Source organism: Eumetopias jubatus, unplaced genomic scaffold (genome assembly GCF_037043125.1).
Source record: "Eumetopias jubatus isolate StellerSeaLion01/CBP00866 unplaced genomic scaffold, mEumJub1_p1.0 scaffold_13, whole genome shotgun sequence".
In the NCBI taxonomy this organism is placed as follows: Eukaryota; Metazoa; Chordata; class Mammalia; order Carnivora; family Otariidae; genus Eumetopias; species Eumetopias jubatus.
In genome coordinates, this window is record NW_028274819.1 from 105094787 (window position 1) to 105116223 (window position 21437).

Here is a 21437-nt window from a genome sequence, read left to right on the forward strand (position 1 = left end):
AGAGCATTATTCTCCTTTTCAGCTGGTGTCATTTAGGAGAGTTTGCTGTTTCAAACACTTGTTTGTTTTATGGCTGCTTGCTGATACAATGTACATTCAAATATAGTAGGACACACACACACAGAGACACAATAGGATTTCTGTTTATAATTGTGTTTTTTGATAATAAATTATGGCTAAAATGGAGTTAAAGGATAGATTCTCAGAAATTCTTTATACGCAAGCTTGCAGAACTGAACTTAATTCCATCTTGTCTGTGAGTTGAAAAAAAAGCAAGGAATATCTATTTGGATTTGGTTTGCTTTTTTTTTTTTTTTCAGGTTTTATTTATTTATTTGACAGACACAGCGAGAAAGGGAACACAAGCAGGAGGAGTGGGAGGGGGGAAGCAGGCTTCCTGCAGAGCTGGGAGCCCAATGTGGGGCTCGATCCCAGGACCCTGGGACCATGACCTGAGCTGAAGGCAGACGCTTAACAACTGAGCCACCCAGGCGCCCCTGGTTTGCTTTTAAATGTGATTTTTTTTTGTTTGTTTTTTCGTGCTCGTTGGGTGCTCCATTCCCAGGAGCAGGAGTACGCTCACAGACCTGGAGGGCATTGTGCATTCTCATCACAGTAGTGGGATCCAGGAATAATTATTGACCTTGATTTCTCTAGGCAACTTCCATACTTTAATTTTTCATTCCACAAAATAACCTTAAAATAAGTCAAATACGTTATGGTGAATTGTCTAGCCTTGCTCAAAATTAATAGTTTACTGGAGCTTGAACTCATTTTGCTAATTAGAGATTTTTTAGTAGATTTATTACAATGTGATCTTCGTTGTATGACATTTTAGAGGAAATAGATTGCCCTCCTGGGGCTAGAAGCTAAGAGAAAAAAATTCTTGGCACTTAAAGACAGCTAGTCTTAGTTTTTATTAACACTTGGTGTTTGAAGTTGTCCAGCCTCCTGGTGCAGTTGGTGTTCATTCTTTCCTTCGACAATTACTTTTGGACTGCCTGTTGCGTGCCAGGTACTGGACAGGCACCAGGGGACACCGTGCTGGTCAAGACTGACTCAGTTTCTGGCTCCACAGAGCTTAGAAGGCTCAACCTAGAAGTCCTGGGCCTCACTAGTGTTGCTTACAGGGGGATATGAGAAAATGTAATAAATCAAAATTTATTACATTTTTTGGAAAGAAAGACATCCTGCATACTGCTTAGAAACATTAAAATCATAACATATGTCAGCCATTGTTGCTGTTTGATAGCCTCAGTTTATGAGCAGACTTTACTTAGTTATGGGCAAAGTGAACAGTTTCTCAACTTTAGCCTCCCACTTGACTTGGAGGTTACAGGACAAATTGATTTTGATGTATCTTTCGCATTATCCCCTTAAAGTCTTAGAGGATTCTTTACTGCATTTGTTTACCAGAGAATTTTCAGTGACATTTGAGAAATGAGATCTCTTAACCAGGGAGATGGTTTCTCTCTGATGTTCCTGAACTGCACGTTGGCCCTTGCCAGAGATCTCTATTTTTAAAGCTATGTGCGTCATTGTCATTTCCAGCTGATAGATGCCTGAATGCAAGTTCACATCCTTCCTGTCTTAGGACTTGTGGGGCTTGGCTCAGGCAGTGGGATAGACAGCAGGGAAGGTCACTGAGAAAAGGAGGCTGGGCTATGAGTTCTTTCCTTGTCCCCACACAGGCATTCTCCACTGTGATGAGTGTGTTCTTGGGTACAACTGGGGAACTCACCCCTGTTGTTAACTTTTCTCCGTCTTGAAGTCTTGCAGCCTTTCTGTGGGTTTTGAAATGCACTCTCCCTGAGTTTCCAAACTGTACTCGTTTGATTCTTCTTCAACAACCTGTCTAATGACTTTTTCCATTCCTTGCTGCTTCACGTCCTCCTCCGGCTCAGTACGGTGGGCGTCCTGCACTTCTGCTCCTCTCTTCTCTCCTCTTTCCTACCCTTTCACCTTTTGCTCCCTCCTCTTAGTTTCACCTTTTTTCATGTACTCTTGTGCACATTTGTTCAGTATGTCTTGGTACCTCCTGTGCACTTTGTACTAGGCATGGTTTTGGAATGCATGAAGGAATGAAGTAGACACGGCTCCAGCTTCCAGAGAATTTACTAACTTCCTAATTAATTCACAGATTAGAAGTATGGAGTGTTTTTTTCCTCAAGATTTTATTTTAGAGAGAGAGGGAGAGGATCTCTAGGAGACTCCCCACTGAACACAGAGCCCAATTCAGGGCTCAATCCCATGACCCCAAGATCATGACCTGAGCCGAAATCAAGAGTCAGTTGCCCAACCGACTGAGCCACCCTGGTGCCCCGAATTGTGGAGTGTTTTAATGGAGAAGTAGTGGTTGCTATGAGAGCACACAATCTGGGGACCTGTCCTAAGGAAATAATTTTTGTCTGGGATCGGAAAGACGATGGGGGATTTATGAGGTGGGAGTAGGGAGTTGTTGCAGGCAGTAGGAATAGAAAACAGCCATTAAATCTCGGTGCCAGTCATGGGGACCTTCTTTCACTTCCTTGGTGTAAAATGCAAGATAGCATCTTTTCTCAATCTCACCCAAACTGATTCTTCATTTGCGGCCCCCTCTTTTCTCCCGTTCACTGGGTTAGAAGCCTTGGTATCACTGATTTCCTCTGAAATAGGCCTGAGACTTACCCTTTCTTTCCTCTTTCCCCCTGCACAGAACTTCAGGGTGCCTTCACACACAGCTGGACACTCCTTAGTGGGGGGAGTGCTTGCTTCCAGGCTTTCCCTCCAGTACTACCATGTGCCCCCCGCCACTCCACAGAGCCAGTATGCGTCTCTCTTTTTCTGAGACCCATTTTTTGGCTAAAAAGCCTAGAGTAGATTCCTTTTTTTTAAGATTTTATTTATTTGAGAAAGAAAGAATGAGAGAGAGAGCACATGAGAGAGGGAAGGGTCAGAGGGAGAAGCAGACTCCCTGCTGAGCAGGGAGCTGGATGCGGGACTCAATCCCGGGACTGGGTCCCAGGACTCGAGGATCACTACCTGAGCCGAAGGCAGTCACCCAACCAACTGAGCCACCCAGGCGCCCTCTGAGTAGATTGCTGATGCACAGAATCCAGATTCTCTTAATTTGGGTTCTCCATTATCAGCCCTCAGATTCTCTTCACTTTTCTCAGCACACACCTCTTAGGACAAGCAGATATTTCTCCTGTTTCCCCTTAAACCATGCTCATTTCTGCCTTTTTACTCTGTTCTTTCTTTTACCACCATCTCCAGGAAATTTTTTCAACCTGCAGCCCCCAGTGATTTCTTCCTCTCTGAACTGATTGTTCTTATAATACTTACTTTTTGTATTTTATATGTGTTAATGTCATTTCCTGACCTCAATTATAAGTTTAGTAATGGGGACCTGTCCACAAGAATTTTGTATACTCTAGTTTAGAATTCACCAAATAGGTACTTAATAAAGGCTTAAATGATGCCCAGAAGATTCATTTTAGTGTCATTTAGTGGATGCTACTAATTCATTGCTGATGGAGAATTGTGAGTAGTTAATATTGTAACCCTCTTGTGTCTTACATGTTGGGCATAGCTTGAATTGACAGTAAACACTGATCTCCAGTTAAAAACAAGAACAATTCATTTTAATGGGCCCTAATGCTTCAGGGTTCTTTCCTGTCAGTCAGGTTCTCACATTTCATGGACTTAGTCAAGGATTCCTTCTAATGTTACAGCGATTTGTGTAGTCCTTTATAGTTTACAGGTTTTATTCAAATGAATCCTCTCATTTAATCCTCATTATAACTCTCTTAGGTAAATAGTATTATTCTTATTTTACAGAAGAAATTGAAGTATAAAAAACATAAGTGAGTATGGGTCACTCATCTAGTTTGTGGTGGAGCCCAGACCTGAATCTAGGCCTCTGACAGAGAGTTCCTCTTCTAATTGTTTAAATAAATTTTTTTTCTAGCTTTACCAAGATAAAATTGACACATAACATTGTGTAAGTTTAAGGTATACAACATGGTGATTTGATGAATGTGTATATTATACAGTGATTACCACAGTTGGGTGAGTTAGCACATCTGTCACCTCACATAACAAGAAGTTACCCTTTTTTTAATGTTGAGAACATTTAAGATCTGCTCTCTTAGATTTCAAATGTACAACACTGTATTGGTTTTTTTTTTTTTTTTTTTAGAGAGAGAGTGAGCCTGGCGGGGTGGGGGGAGAGGGAGAAAATCTCAAGCAGACTCCCTGCTGAGTGTGGAGCCCAACACAGGGCTCAATCTCACAACCCTGAGCCGAAATCAAGAGTCGGATGCTTAACCAACTGAGCCACCCAGGTGCCCCTACAACACCATATTGTTAACGATGGTTATTATGCTGTACTTGAGCTCCTCCGAACTTAGTCATCCTGTAACTGAAATTTGTTTAACCTCTCTCCACTTCCCCCAGCCCCTGGTAACGACCATTATACCTGTTTCTGTGAGTTCAACTTTTTTAGATTCCACATTAAGAGAGATCATATACTATTTGTCTTTCTCTGTTGAACTTCACTTAGCATAATGCCCTCAAGATTAACCTATGTTGTCACACATAGCAGGGTTTCCTTCTCTTTTTTTCCTTCTTTTATTTATTTTTTTCTTTTAAATTTTTATTGTTATGTTAATCACCATACATTACATCATTAGTTTTTGATGTAGTATTCCATGATTCATTGTTTGTGCATAACACCCAGTGCTCCACGCAGAACGTGCCCTCTTTAATACCCATCACCAGGCTAACCCATCCCCCCACCCCCTCCCCTCTAGAACCCTCAGTTTGTTTTTCAGAGTCCATTATCTCTCGTGGGTTTCCTTCTTTTTTAGGGCTGAATAGTATCCGTGCGCGCGCGCGCGTGTGTGTGTGTGCGTGCGTGTGCGCGTGTGCACGTGCATGTGCGTGTGTTACATACATATCACATTTCATGCATTGATGGACACTTAAGTTGTTTCCCTGTCTTAGCTATTGTGAATAATGCTGTGATGAACATAGGAGTGTAGATGTCTCTTCAAGATAGTTCACTTCCTTCAGATATATGCTCAAAAGTGGGATTGCTGGATCATATGGTAATTCTCTTTTTAAGTTTTTGAGGAAACTCCTTATTGTTTTCCATAATGGCTGTACCAGTTTACATTCCCACTAACAGTACACAAGGATTCTTTTTTCTCCACATCCTGGCCAATACTTATCGCTTGTCTTTTTGATATAGCCATTTTAACAGATATGAGGTGAGGTGGTATGTCATTATGTTTTGATTTGCTTTTCCCTAATGATTGGTGACATTGAGCACCTTTTCATGTACCTGTTGGCCATTTGTATATCTTTTTTGGAAAAGTGTCTATTCAGGTCTTTGGCCCATTTAAAATCAGATAATTTGGTTTTGTGCTATTGAGTTGTATGAGTTCCTTATATGTTTTGGGTGTTAACTCCTTATCAGTTACATGGTTTGCAAGTATTTTTTTTTTCCATTCCATAAGTTGCCTTTTTATTTTGTTGATTGTTGGGGCTCCTTTTCTCTAAATATCTTATTTCTTCTCTAAAAAAGAACCTGCCCTTGGGGCGCCTGGGTGGCTCAGTCGGTTAAGCGTCTGCCTTCAGCTCAGGTCATGATCCCAGGGTCTTGGGATTGAGCCCTAGTTTGGGCTCCCTGCTCAACGGGAGTATGTTTCTCGCTCTCCTTCTGCCTCTCCCCCCAGCTTGTGCATGCTCTCTCCCTCTCTCTCTCTAAGATTTTAAGTAAAATCTTAAAAAAAGAAGAACCACCTGACCTTGGTCATACCTAACCATTTTCTGCTGGGAGCCTTTGTCCTTGTGTGTTTTAGTTGTTCATTAACTGCTTCCTGGGAAAAAAAATTCAGCTGCTTCCCAAAAAGGATGAAGAGGTTACATGTTTTTTAATGGACTGTTAATTCAATTAATATGATTTTGCCATGGTATCTTTCTAAAAACATCAAATGGAATTTGCATATGGATAGTGTGATGAATGGAGCCAAAAGCTAACTGGTTTAGTTGGGTATTAGTTACTACCCAGATTTGTGGGAGACTGTGTATCCAGAACCAAATCTAGATAATCAGACCTGTAGTATGCCTGGCCAGAAAAGGCCAGGCAGAAGTCAAGTACTGAAATGTCATATGGAGGCCACCTAACCGAAGGAGGTCTTGGCATGAGACCGTGGGAGTCTCTGCCCCTGGCTGCTTCTATTTGACTACAGAGGCATGGTGCTTGCAAAGCTTTTAAAAACTTGTTTCATGTTTTTAAAATCCTTGGGAGCTACAGAGTGGGTGTTGAGACCAGAAAGTCTGCTTCCTGAAGTGTTTATGCGAAGAATCATTTTTAGAGTTATGTGGAATGGAATTGGGTCTGACGTCAATTCCCAGTGTGCCTTCTCTCCCCTGGAGGAATAGCCCATATGTAGAGACAGATGTGAGACTCTTTTACATATAAATAACGCTAGGAGAGAATGGGAACAGTACTGTGAATTAGAGGTGGGGGGAAGGACAGAGTTTACTGCAGGCTAGAAATGAACAAGTTGTTCTTAAAGGCACTTTTTAAAACCTTCAGTTGTGTATAACCCATAAGCTTAAATGTGCACAAAACACAAGTGTACAGTAATCAACAATATTAGAGCCAAGTACCTGTGTAAGCATCACCAGGGTCACATACTACAGCATCACTCCCACCCAGAACTCCTGCAGCAACTCCTTTTGATCACTACCTATTCCCCCCTTCAGGGCAACTCAACTGACTTTTTATGGTAATAATTTACCTGCTTTTCTCTTCAGATTTACCGCTTTTATTATGCATTCCCAAACGATTTAAATGAGTTTTGAGTGTTTTAGAACTTTCATATACATGGAATCATACTGTATTTTGGGGGCACCTTGATCTTTTCCCTCAACACTGTGTCAGTAATAATCGCATATGTTGTTGTATATAGCTGTAGTTCGTTCTCTTTTGTTACTGTGTAGTATATCCTTGTGTGACTACACCACAGTGTATTATTTACTGTTGATGGATGTTTGCTCGTTTCCAGTCTGGGCCAACTGCAAATAAAGCATTGAACATTCTTGAATTGTCTTTTGGTGCGTGTATTTCTGTTGGATATATATTAGCTTGCACCACAGTGAAATTACCAATTTTGTGGATTAAACAGTGAAATATTAATTATTTCATATTGTTCAGTCTAAAACCTGGGGGTACAAATGTTGGATCATAGCAAATGTATATGTTCAATTTTTGTAGATTGTGTGAAATAATTTTCTAAAAATCTTGTACCAATCTAATCTCTCAGCAATGAATAGAGTTGCTCTACATTCTGGCCAACACTTGGTATTGTAAGTTTTCATTGTGATTTTGTTTGCATTTCCTTGATTACTAATGAGGTTGAACACTTGTTCATTTGTTTTTGGCCATTTAGATTTCTTCTTATGAAGGACCTGTTAAAGTCATTGCCCATTTTTCTATTGGGTGGTCTGTCTTTGTCTTGCTGACTAGAAGGTATTATTTATATATTCTAGATATGAATCCTTGATGGTTAAATGTGTTACATATTTCTTCTGCCATTCTGTGGATCGTCTCTTCACTCTCATAAGGGTGTCTTTGATGAATAGATATTTTAATGTAGTCAAATTTATCCTTTTTTTGTAGTTAATACTTTTTGTGTCTTGTCTAAAAAGACTTCTGTAAGATCTTCTCCAATGTTATCTTTCAAGAGCTTTGTAATTTTGCCTTTTTCATGTACTTCTGTAATCCATCTGAAGTTGGTTTTTGTGAGTGGAGTGAGGTTGAGGTCTAATTTTTCCCTCAGTGGATACGCAGTTGTTTCAGCACCAGTCAGTGAAGAGCCCATCCTTTCCCCACTGACCTGCGGTGTCACTCTGTCATGAATCAGGGTCCATGTTGCCTGCATCCATTCTAGGTTCTATTCTCTTCATCAGTCTCTCAGTCTGTTTCTGCACTAAACACCTCTTGTCTTAATTACTCTAAATTTATAGCAAGTAAGCCCACCACCTTGCTTTTCTTTCCTAATGGTGCTTTGGCTGTCCTTGTATGTTTCCATATACATTTTGGAATTAGCTTATCAAGTTTCATAAAAAAAGTCTGATGGGATTTTTGAGATTGCATTTACTATACTGATCAATTTATTTAGGCTTTACATCTTTATAACAGTGATTGATTAGGAATAAGGTTTATCTCTCCATTTAATACTATATTGTCAAAAATTTTTTTGAGATTAAAATTCATTTTAACAAATTCCTGTGATAAAATTTACCACTTTAACCATTTTGAGGATACAATTCAGTGGCATTAAACGTATTCACAGTGTTATATAATCATCTCCACTCTATCTCTAGACCTTTTTAATCTCAAACTGAAAGTTGGTACTCATTAGATAGTTTTTTAATCCATTCTTCCACGATGGACTTTGGGGTTATTTTTACCTTTTGTCTGTTGTGAATAATGCCACTGTGAACATTGGGATATAAATATCTGTTTTGAGTCACTGCTTTCAATTCTTTTGGGTACATACCTAGAAATGGAGTTGCTGGATCTTAGGGTAAGCAATGATTTTAAAGTGCACTATTCAGTGGTGTTTACATTCATACTGTTGTGAGGCCATAACCACCATCTAATTTCAGAACATTTTCATCCTCCCCCACCCCTCACCCCAGGAAAACCCCATACCCATTAAGCAAGTCACTTCTCCAGTCCTTAGCAACCACTAATCTGCTTTCTGTCTCAGTGGATTTGTCTGTTGTGGACATTTCATGGAAATGGAGTCACACCACATGTGGTCTTTTGTGGCTGGCTTCTTTCACTTGGCATCATGTTTCCAAGGTTCATCCATGTTATGCAATGTATCCTTTTTAAGATTGAATAATATTTCATTGCATGTATTTACCACATTTTAATTATATGAATATAGCACATTATAAATTGATCAGTTGACAGACATTTGTCAATAAAATTCCATAATTTTTTATAGAGGACTTTCCCATATTTTTGTTAGATTTATTCCAAGGCATACATTTTCAAATTCTCATGAATTATATTTTTATAATATAATTTGAAAATACATAATTTAAAAACATTTTCTTTCTTGTCTATTGTTCTATAGGAATATATGACATTGATTTTTACATCCTATAAATCTAAAGTTTGATAAACTCTCTGAATTCCAAAAATTTATTAGGTAACCAGATTTTATATATACCAATCATATCATTGTGATGAATGAGTTTTGTTACCTCTTTCCATTTCTTCTGTCATTTCTTTCTCTTACCTTACCCTGCTGACTGGAATCTCTAGTACAGTATTGAATAGAGTAGTGATAAGTCTTGACTGATTCCTGATCTCAAGGGAAAAACTTTCAAACCCTTTACTTTAATATGAGATTTGCTGTAGATCTATTCATGTTTCTAATGGCCTTTATCTTAGCTGATAGCTGGCATTCTAGGAGGACTCTTTATTGGTTTTATTTTGTAAAAAACATTTCGTTGAGCTCCTGAGAGCACTTTCCCTCTGATTCAGTCATTTGGGGCAGTCTTGATATGACTTTTGAAGTCACACTGACTTGAGTCCAGATCTGGCTCTGTCATATACTTGTGATTTTGGTTAGAAATACAAATTTTTTTAGTTGGAAAGGAACTATTTAACAACAGTAGCAGCCTTCAGATTTTGTAGCATGTTCCATTGAATTAATCAATTTTGTGAGAAGCACAGTACTGATATAGTTTTAAGTGAAATGTATTAATATCCTTTTATAATTAGCTATGGTGCTCTGATGTATCCATGTTGTAGGCAACTGGATGACTACAGTTTTGCTAATAGTTGCTATAGATTTTTTGTAACCTTCTCCACTCTCACAGTTCTGATATCTGTTTTACTGGTCTTTTGCTGCAATGGCAGTTCCCATGTCTCTATCAGTTCTGTTGAATTGTTGAAGGAGATGATGATCTGTGATAGTGCTGTACCACTTCTGAGGTGTAGTAGGGTGACCTCACATGGCTCTATCCGTAGAGATGGGGCTTCCTCACACATTAGCATGTGTTTAGGTGATGCCCTTTTAATCTCAGATAAGAGGTGGTAGATTGGAAGGGAATGATAGCGGAAGAAGAGAGTTTTTTTTAGTAGGTTGTGGACTCATGCTAGCTTCAGAAGTATCTGTGAGGCCAGAGGAACTTAATACTCAAACTAGGGTCAGAACTCCCAAAGCTTGCATATATATTTGGCTAGGTGGGTGCATGTCTCACCCCTGCAACCAGGAGCCTAAATAATTCCCCAGAACCCAACACTCTTACCTGAAGGGAAAGAGCACAGGTAATATTGTCCAAGGACTTGGAGGTTTGTGTTTCTGAAACCCTGTGGGAATTTTTAGGATTGTAATTGATGTTCCTTATCCTGAAAAGACCTTTGCAGTTACTAATGAAGGGTTGGCCTTTCCGCATTGCAGATTGACATCAGTAAATGCCATTATTTAGTGGATTTGGACACCACGAGAGAAACACCCCGGGAGCCGAAATATTCATCAAATAGAGAAGAATGGATCAGCTTGGCCTACAGACCATTCCTTGATGCTTCTAGGTATGTGGCTAGAGATGTACTAGGACTAGTAAGGGTGAAAATTAGAATCTTGATTGAATAACTTCCAGTCCTGGGCTGACTGTAATAGCCATCATTTCCTTTTATTTTTATTTGGGCCCAAACACATCTTCTATTCTTGTCCAGTTTCCTGAGAAATCTAAAAGAGTGCTCTCTTTTTCTAGGCACTGAGTGCAAAGTTTACTCAGGTATCATCCAAATAAAAGAATCTAACTAAAACAGATCCACTGAAGACAATGCAAATAAATGTGTGACATGGATTACTTCTGGCAATCAACTTCAGTTGTCTTACTGAGAGTATTATAACACTGTTGGGAAGATTGACTATGTCCTTTAAAGAGCTAGAAGTTCATATCCATTATTTTTAGGATCAAGCCTCAGTCAAGGAAGGGACAGGCCTTACTCGATCTTAAATAGAGGGACCAAAGAGACCGGGGCTTGTCTGGCTCTTCAGAAGGGCCTAAGAACTGATGACAAGAGAGGAGTTAGGACGTTCAGGTGAAGGAGTAATGGGGTTGAGTTGGAGGAGTCAGGTGGTTTGTGGGTAGAGGTCCAGGGAGGCCTGGTGGGCAGAGTCCAGGCAGAAAGCAAAAGGTAGAGGACCAGGTCCTGAGAGGCAGGTCTGGGACTCAGAAACAGGGAAGATGTTTTTAGGAGGAGGGAGTGCTCAGAAGCTGCTGATAAAGTTGAATAAAGTTGCCCATAAAAAATAAAGTCCAATTGGGTTAGGCGGCCGATAAAAGCAATTTTGGTGGAGTGGTAGGGGCATGGTGACTTGGGAGATGAGGGGCATGAGAGCAAAAGTAGAACTGGAGATGGCAAACATAGAGAAGTCTTCTGAAAAGTTCTGTTCTGAAGGGAAGCAGAGAAACGGCCATCGCTGGTAGTGGGTACTGTAGGGTAAGGGATGATGAGAGAAGATTTTATCCTTTAAATCTTTTTAAAATTATGTTAGTATATATACAATATGCATGTATGTGTGTGTGTATATATATTTATATATATATATATAAACATAGAATTTGCCATTTTAGGGGTGCCTGGGTGGCTCAGTCTGTTGAGCGTCTGCCTTTGGCTTGGGTCGTGATCCCAGGGTCCTGGGATTGAGCCCCATGTTGGGCTCCCTGCTCAACGGGGAGTCTGCTTCTCTCTCTCCTGCTCCCCCTGCTTGTGTGCTCTCTCTCTCTCTCTCAAATAAATTAAATCTTAAAAAAAATTGCCATTTTAACTATTTTAAGTGTACAATTCAGTGGCATTAATTTTATTTACACTGTTGTGCAATCATTACCGTTATCTTTTTTTAAAAATTGCCATATACGTTTTGTAAGTTTAAAGTGTACACATGTTGGTCTGATACATTCATGATTGCTGTATAATTATGACAGTTGCATCAGCTAACACCTTTATCATGTCACATATTCGTTATTTCTTGTTTCTGTTGAGAATGCCATTATCTTTTATCTATTTCAATAACAAATCACGTTTGTATGCTGATGGAAATGATCTCTTAGCTGAAAATTGATCATGTAGGAGAAAGGAAGGAATTGCTGGAGCAGTGCCCTTGGGGTGGGTGGGAGGAAACGTACCTGTAAGTAGAGGAGATGTTTTGAATAGATGGGCGGTAGATAGACCCTCTGTGCAGTGATGAAGAGGTTCTGTATCTGCACTGTCCGGTATTGGAGCCACAAGCTGCATGGAGCTAGTAAGCATTTGAAATGTGACTACTCTGCATGAGGAACTGAATTTTTAATTTTATTTAATCTTAATTTAAATAGCCACACATGCCTGCTAGATAGAGCAGATTAGGAACTGGCAGCAGGCTGGTGTGATAATAGGAGTCTGGAAGTTCTCCTCTGATGGCCTCTGTTTTCTCGGTGAAACAGGAAGTAGGATTATCAGGTGAGAAGGGACTATATGGGGATGAGGTGTTGGAGATTTGAGGAGAGGTAAATAATTGAGGAGAGTAGGAGACAAAAGGAGCTCGAGAAATACAGTATGATTGGAAGACAGGATCAAGAACCCACATGAGTTTTAAGTGGGGCCAGTGTGGTTGCCTTTTTCTTCTCCAGCTGTAGAGATAGCCCCGGTGCTGAATCACAGAACAGGTGAATTTAACCAGAGTTGTTGTTGTTAAATTTTTTAAATAAATTTGTAGAAGTATAATTTACATACCATAAAATCCACCCATTTTAAGTGTACAATTCAATAATTAGTAGTAAATTTACCAAGCTGTATGTATATAAATGGAATTATATAATATGTGAGGTTCTGTATCTGGTTTCATTCACTTTGCATTTTTTGGAGGTTCATTCATGTTATAGCATGTATCAGTCGGTGTTTGTTGTTGAATACTATTCCATTATATGGATATAAGCATTTTGTTTACCTCTTCCCCAGTTGATGGATACTTGGGTTAGTTTTACTTTTTGGCTATTGTGAATAATGCTGCTATGCACATTTATGCACCCACTTGTGTGCACAGGGTTGGGTTTAGGCCAAAAAGTTCAACAAAGCATGAAGGGGGTAAGGGAGTTGAGTTTATGGTGGAGAGTGGTCGTGGCCATAAGTTGGGTGAGGAGGGGCGGGGGCGCTGAGGGAGTGGAGGGCCATGAGAGGTGGTGGGACGGTGGACTGATACTCACACGTGGTCAGATTGGACCAGTAATAGGAGAGAGCTGGAGGGAGAAGCAGCAGTGATGTTGTGAAGCTCTCTGCATCATGCATGTTCTCAGTTATTGTTATTTGATGTAGTACTTGGCATGGGTCACTATTGGGCCTTCTATTTTGATTGAGAAAACTGTGACAACATGAGATCTGGCCCTGGGAAGATCTCCAGCTGTGAGGGGCCAGCAGATCCCGAGCAACCTTCCTGTTGGCAAAGGGAAACTGAGTGGTTCACAAATACCAGCAGTACACTGGCTACAGAATGAACTCTGTTAATAGCAAATGGGGCAAGGGAGTAATTTTCAGGTGACTTTTTTTCCCCTTGGTTTTGAAGGGTTGAAATGAGAAGGGCTGCCCATCTACCCATTTCCCCTTTTGGTGGCCTCCTAGAACCACAGCTAGTGCACATAAACACAGAGCCTTTGGGACAAGGCAAAGAAGCAGGCTTGTATAGTTCCCATGTGAGAATTTGAAATCCCTTGAAGAGGAGAAGGTGTTGGTGACCTTCCACCTGCCTTGCGGTGAGCAGAGGGTGGCTGGAGAACCTTGTACAGCCACACAGGTGTGGCTCCTCGGTGTTGAGTCCCAGCCATCCTTTCCAGAGACGCTGCTCACTGTGGCCCACTGAGCCTTCTGCTTCCCTAACAAGCTAGATGTTAAGGCCAGAAATAAAGCATAATGGGCTCAATTTGATCAACATTTATCAAATATCTTCTACATCTAAGACTTTACACTGTGTGCAGACAAGACTGCTGCCTAGGGGAGTTTATGGTAAACCTGGGGAGAAACCCCACCTTGGGGAGGTGTTATCCAAGCATAGGAGAGATGGGGCAATTCCAAAAAGGCTAGGGTGGGAGAGGCCAAGGAAGATGCCAAGAAGAGGTGACATCTGAGGATTGCATTGGTGATCGTGTAGGAGGTGGGCTGGAACGAGGGAAAGCTGAAGCATAGAAACAAGTTAGGAGACAATTCTCATTGGCTAGATGAGAGGCAGTGAGGGGGTGAACTCAGCTGCAGAGGAGGGATGGGCTCAGGAGATGCAGGGTGTCAGGAAGATCAGGCCCAAATTTACCCGGAATCCCACGACTTTCACATTGGCCCGTATCTACGTATTTAACATTCTCCTTTGCTGTATCAAAAGTGTCGTGGATTGCTTTCTCTAGCAGGGCTGGTCCCTGAGCAGAAGCTTTTGCAGGTTTGGGCAGAACTTGCTGGAGCGACGGACCCTGAACATACCTCGTCGTGTGTCTTCTTTGTCCTGTCGGTCCCTGCTGCTGCTTCGTTTCCCCTCTGCCCACTCTGCACACCTCTAGTGCAGGGGCAGGGAGGAAGGTGAGGAGAATGCCTGCAGAGGTTTTTCACTTCCCATAAATTTTACTTGTTTCCCATAAATTGGCATGCTTCTCATGACCATATGCTGAGAAAGAAAAAAAATCTGGTTTAAGAACTGGAAAGGTACAGTTCACTTGAAGGTATACCCAGAAGAGAGCAAGGGGTCAGAAGATGTGACTTGCCGGTTGTTCCTGATTCCAGATTTCCACGCCAGAACAGAGATAATAATATTTTATCTTTTTCATGGGAATGTTGTAAGGATTAAATGAGAGTGGAAATATGAAGGTGTTTTCAAATTCTAAGGCATTGTATAAATGTCAGGCTTTTCAATTAATTAGCAGGCAGCCTAGGGTTCCAAAATTATGCTGAGTTTCTTTCTCTTCCTCAGCATTTCCTAGTGTATATATATTGATGTCACTGGAAAACCAGCGGGACCCCACAGCCCAGTCTTGCCACAGCAGTTTATAACTGTCAGCACTGTGACATCTCATGTTGTGGACTTGGGACAGTTAAGCTGGACTGTAGTGTCAGAGGCTGTGCACCTCAGAGATACCACTGAGGTGGTGCACAAAATGCTCTTGGGAGCTTGATCCTGGAATGCTTTCCAGCCATTCACTGGGGTTGTTACATTTCCTCTGTCTTCTTGAGACCGTGGCTTTTGTACTTCAGCACTTTATGTAACAGGGAGAAATGTGGTACCATCTGCACGAGATGGTCACCAATATCTTAGACCCTAGACTGGATGGGGCTGCAGGCCTAATTACTCTGTAGCTCCTCCTGAGGAAAGGAGAAGGTTTTAATAAGCCTGTGACATGATCTTTTAGAAATAGAAGCCAATTAGTTTCTCAAATGTTTCGGGCCCTAAAACTTGGAGGGTTCACTTTGAGAGATGATTTTTTCTTTATTCCATTATCCATCTCTCCGTCCATCTATCCATCTGACATGCATCCAATCAGCAGATTTTTTTTTTGAGCACTGCCAGGCACTGTGATAGATCTTAGGTATATAGTGATGAATAATACACACAAATTCCTTGTCCTCTTGGACCTTGGCATTAAACAAATAAGCATACAAATCAGTATATAATTACAACCTGCGTTAGGTGCTTTAAAGGAAAAGTACAGGGTGCTGTGAGAGAAGGAGGCACCTGGAGTCTTAGATCTCAGAGCCAGCTGCTTAGGCAGGTTTGAAAATCAGAAGATACTATGTCCTTGTCACAGAGCTGGATTTTTTAAGGGATGTAAAGGAGGTAATTAGACACAGATTTTGCCCTTAAATAACTTACAACTTGTATAGTTACACATACAAAAAATGACTTGAAAATAATAGTAAGACCATAGGAGGTGCCAGGTTGTGTGCTAGAACTTCCGAGAGAGGAGAGATCCGTGGCGGTCAGGGTATACTGAGAAGCTTCCCAAAGGACATGTCTCCTGAGCTGAGGCGTAGAGGGAAAGGATTTGTACTGGTGGTAGAGAGGGCAGAATCGCGTAGATAATTCAAGGAGAAGAAATCATGAGCACAAGTGGAAACATAAAAAGAAGTCCTTTGAGGTGCCTGAAGGTTAGTCAAGAAAAATGTAATTTACCTCTTTCACTGGCTTAGATTGGCTTTTAGGTGGAAGTGATCTGTAAGAGATCATCCAAATCAAAGTGCTTTTGAAAATAAAAGGAGCCCTGCCCTGGGCACATCAAGATGTGTGGTCACCCTGCTTCAGTGTGACCAGAATACAGGGGCTTGCCCCAAAAAGCAGGACGGAGGAATGGAGTATGGATTGTTCCTTTGCTCTGCAGTCCATGTTGACGTGTGGATTTGTCCATAGCTTGCTTATTTGATTTAATTTGCTGACATTCCTTGGTATTGTAGCTTGGGTTGGGTCTCAGCCATCCAAAAGGGAAGCAACCTGGATAGTTTGAAGACCGTACTGGCACGTAAAAATATCCTACTCAGTGCAGATGCAGCTCCAGGGGAAAGCAGCCTAAATGTTATTAGAACAATTATAATCTTTATTAGTCAATAATTATGACTGGTACAAATTTAGCAATTCTGAATATCTGTGAATACGGGAAGAGGCTTGTTTTCTGTTGAAATTGTTGGAAGACAAGCAAGGCCTTTACTGTTGGGCTAGTGGAGCATGACTCCATAAATAGGGCTAAATGTCATTAGCCCATTTGGGTGAATGGCAACCCAGAAGTCCATTCATTTTTTTGTTTGTTTTTATTCCCTCATTTTTTTCCCCTTTAAATTTTTTTATTGTTAATCACCATACATTACATCATTAGTTTTTGATGTAGTGTTCCATGATTCATTGTTTGTGCATAACACCCAGTGCTCCACGCAGAACGTGCCCTCTTTAATACACATCACCAGGCTAACCCATCCCCCCACCCCCCTCCCCTCTAGAACCCTCAGTTTGTTTTTCAGAGTCCATCATCTCTCATGGTTCGTCTCCCCCTCCAATTTCCCCTGCTTCATTCTTCCCCTCCTGCTATCTTCTTTTTTTTTTTCTTAACATATATTTCATTATTTGTTTCAGAGGTACAGATCTGTGATTCAACAGTCTTGCACAATTCACAGCGCTCACCATAGCACATACCCTCCCCAATGTCTATCACCCAGCCACCCCGTCCCTCCCACCCCACCCCCACTCCAGCAACACTCAGTTTGTTTCCTGAGATTAAGAATTCCTCATATCAATGAGGTCATATGATACATGTCTTTCTCTAATTGACTTATTTCACTCAGCATAACACCCTCCAGTTCCATCCACGTTGTTGCAAATAGCAAGAGCTCATTCCTTTTGATGGCTGCATAATATTCCATTGTATATATATATATATACCACATCTTTATCCATTCATCTGTCGATGGACATCTTGGCTCTTTCCACAGTTTGGCTATTGTGCACATTGCTGCTATAAACATTGGGGTGCACGTACCCGTCTTCGGATCCCTACATTTGTATCTTTGGGGTAAATACCCAGTAGTGCAATTGCTGGGTCATATGGTAGCTCTATTTTCAACTGTTTGAGGAACCTCCGTACTGCTTTCCAGAGGGGTTGCACCAGCTTGCATTCCCACCAACAGTGTAGGAGGGTTCCTCTTTCTCCGCATCCCCGCCAACATCTGTCGTTTCCTGACTTGTTAATTTTAGCCATTCTGACGGGTGTGAGGTGGTATCTCATTGAGGTTTTGATTTGGATTTCCCTGATGCCGAGCGATGTGGAGCACTTTTTCACGTGCCTGTTGGCCATTTGGATGTCTTTGGAAAAATGTCTGTTCATGTCTTCTGCCCATTTCTTGATGGGATTATTTGTTCTTTGGGTGTTGAGTTTGAGAAGTTCTTTATAGATTTTGGATACTAGCCCTTTATCTGATATGTCATTTGCAAATCTTTTCTCCCATTCTGTCGGTTGTCTTTAAGTCCATTCATTCTTTTCTCATAGGCTGCTTCTCTGTGTGAGAGGCTTAGAGAACCAGAACCCATTAGTCTGAGACAGGACCCAGGCAGAAGATCTTACCCATCTTCTGGTCTCCCCTTTATACAGCTGACGCCAAAGCCATGCCTTCCTCTCCCTGGGTTTGCCACGTCTGTGTCTGGTTAATTGTATAAAGCTTTCTCTGACTCCCGGGATATGGGATCTAAACTAGTTAGCAATATCACTTTTTAAAACAGACACATTTGTTACTCTATGGCCGTCTCATATTACATACTTTCTAAAATTGGAGAGGATTTTTTTTCTTTCTTTGAAGCATGATATAATTGCTGCTTGTATAAAATAGCTTGACACGTGGGTGGATGTAATGCCTACTCTGAGGTTTCCCAGAGAGGAGTGGAGGGAGAGTGTTGCAATCAATTGCCAGCTCAGCGGTGGGTTCCTTCCGAAGTGTGGTGAGAATGTGTGGCTGTAGGAGTCTGGTGGGAAATGCCTCTCCAGGACGTTGCAGTTGGCCTCCTGAGCACCAGGGCCTGTTTGTAGCTTCGGAGTCAAGTTGGGAGGTCCTGCCCCTGCTTCACACGGCAGCTCTCTGCCCACGCTTTCCTCCCTTGGTGTAGGTCCCTTTTGTCTGGTTAGCTTTGCTTTCACCTTTAGTTTTTGTATTGTGAGATTTCCTTCTTTCTTATTTTGGACATATTAGCCTCCTCTAACTGAATTGTAGGCTTGCCTGATGAGGGACTTGAGATAATTTGGGCAGGATTTCAAAGCCCTGCAAGTTTATAGTTACAGGTGAAGAGTAGATGCAAGCAAGGGATTCAAAGTTCACACCATCAGCTGGCATGGTAGGAGAGGGACCTTCTCCAGTCAGAGGGCCTCGACAGCAGCAACATCGGGACTGTGCTGACAGCACCTGGCCCCGGTGTTCTTTCAGTGCCCAACACAGGATTCTCGGTGGTCACTGAGCTTTACCTGCCATGGAGATTTTTTTTTTTTTTTTTTTTTTTACCGATACCATGACTCTTTTTTCACCCTCCAAGAAGAAGTGAATCCAGCAGCTGTGAGGCCTAAAGAGTCTGTGGCACCTGTATCCATTTTGGTCCTGTGTGGTAGTCTGGTTGATGGCAGCCATTGTGTCCCCAGCCCCTAACCCCTGCATAAGCAGGATTGTTTATTTCTGGAAGAGAAGAGGATCATAGAGAATTGCTGTAAAGGGCAAATTAGTTGGAACCTTTTGTTCTAGTTATTGTGGTGTAACAAATCATCCCAAACTTAGCAATATAAAAGAATAACAATTATTTGTTTTCTCTCATGGTTCTGGAGGTTGACTGGGCTCAGCCAGACAGTTCTTCAGCTGCTCAGAGTTCTTCATGCATTGGCCATCAGATGGTGGTTGGGACTAGAGGCATTGCAAAGGCTTTCTCACATGTCTAGCAGTTGATGCTGGCTGTTGGCCAGAACACCTACACGTGGCTTCACCACATGGCCAATGCTTCCTCACAGTATGGTGGCTGGCTTCCAAGAGCTAGTATCTCAGAAGCTATAAAGTTTTTTCTATGACCGAGCCTTGGAATTCATACAGTGTCTTACTCTTGTCTCATTCTGTTCATTGAAAGCAAGCCACTCGAATAACCCATGTTCAAGGCGAGAGGAATTAGACTTTCCTTATTGACAGGAGGAATGTCAAAGAATTATGGATGTGTTTTAAAACCATCACAGCTCTTTTGATGCCATTCTTCGTCCAAATTGGATACTTTTTGAAATTTTACTTTTTAAAGGAGATTTCTAGCAGAAGAGACATATGGTGCACAAAATAGTCCAGCAGGCTGTTCATCTGCGGCTCTTTGCTACCCAGGTGGAAAGGGAGACTACACCCTATGGCAGTATTTGGTTGCAAGCCAACAGTTTGACATGCTTCAGCTGGTGTTCACATCCTTTGGGTAGAATTAGTTCTCCCTCCTAATCAGTAATTGAAGTGCTCTTGTCTTTTCCCTACACATCAATCATGGTAGTACCTCCACCTCCTTCATCTCTGCCAAGAATACTGAGAAATTGTAAGGAAGAAGAGATCAGAGTGTCTGAACTTTTTTTTTTTTTAAAGACTTTATTTATTTGAGAGAGAATGCAAGCACAAGCAGCAGAGGGGCAGAGAGAGAAACAGACTTCCTGCTGAGCAGGGAGCCCGACGCGGGGCTCGATCCCAGAACCCTGAGATCATGACCTGAGCCGAAGGCAGACGCCCAACTGACTGAGCCACCCACGCGCTCCAGAGTTTCTGAACTTTTGTAATTCTTTACAGCTCATTATTCTCACTACTTTCTGTTTCTTTATCAGTTCTTCACCTCCCCCCCCTTTTTTTTTAATCTTCTCCCAGTACTTTGCTGAGACCTTTCATCTGGCAGAGCTACCCCGGGCTAGATTTGGCTTCAAAACACATTGGCATTTTGCTCATTGCAGTCTTCAACTGCTTAATCATTGAGATCTGCTGACATTTTAAGAACAAACCTTTTGTTTTTCTGAAACTCAGAGAGTGTGCTTCCCGTTGTTTTGAAATTAGTTCTCTAGAAAGAGGCTATGTACAGACCATCTGTGCTCCAAGTCCATGCTACAGAGACTCTCAGGTTTTAAGAGTATGTACAATCTTTTAGGACTGCCCCTGCTATTAGCTAGCTTAGACCAAGTGGCCGGCATCATCAGAGGTCTTTATTCTAAGCTCCTTGAGAGTTAGAAACCACAATTCTTCTTGAATCTCTGCAACACGTAGCACGTACTAAGGTCTCAGAAAATAGTTGTCAGTTATTTGATGTATTTCATGTTCTTTTTTTTTTTTTTTTTGAATATAGTTGACACACAATGTTACATTAGTTTCAGGTGTACAACAGTGTTTCCACAAGTTTATACATTATGCTGCTTTGACTACAGCATAGCTGCCATCTGCCACCGTACATCACTGTTACAGGATCATTGACGGTATTCCTTCTGCTGTGCCTTTTATTCCCATGACTTATTACAAAACTGGAATCCTGTATCTCCCACCCCTGCACTCATTTTGCCCATCCCCTACCCACCTCCCCTCTGGCATTCCTCAGTTTGTTCTTTATATTTATAGGTCTGATTCTACTTTTTATTTATTCATTTGTTTTATTTTTTAGATTACACATATGAATGAAGTCATATGGTATTTGTCTTTCTCACTCTGACTTATTCACTTAGCATAATACACTCTGGGTCCATCCATGTTGTCTCAAATGACACAGTCTCATCCCTTTTTTTGGCTGCATAACATATTCCGTTGTGTATGTATACCACATCTTTTTAAAAAAAATTTTTACATTTTAATTCCATTATAGTTAACATACAGTGTTAAATTACTTTCAGGT

The 21437-nt window shown here is 41.3% G+C and overlaps 1 protein-coding gene across 7 annotated transcripts in view; it reads left to right on the top strand.

Annotated features, from left to right (window-relative positions):
• The window catches only part of ALG9 (ALG9 alpha-1,2-mannosyltransferase), an 88577-nt gene that overhangs the window by 54729 nt on the left and 12411 nt on the right, over positions 1 to 21437 (top strand). The window contains exon 14 of one of the 7 annotated variants that reach the window (XM_028105858.2): positions 10479 to 10609. The exons of the other annotated variants lie outside the window; for them this stretch is intronic. Coding sequence (XP_027961659.1) covers positions 10479 to 10609 — 131 coding nt within the window. The remainder of the gene's footprint in view (positions 1 to 10478; positions 10610 to 21437) is intronic. 7 annotated transcript variants of the gene reach the window in all.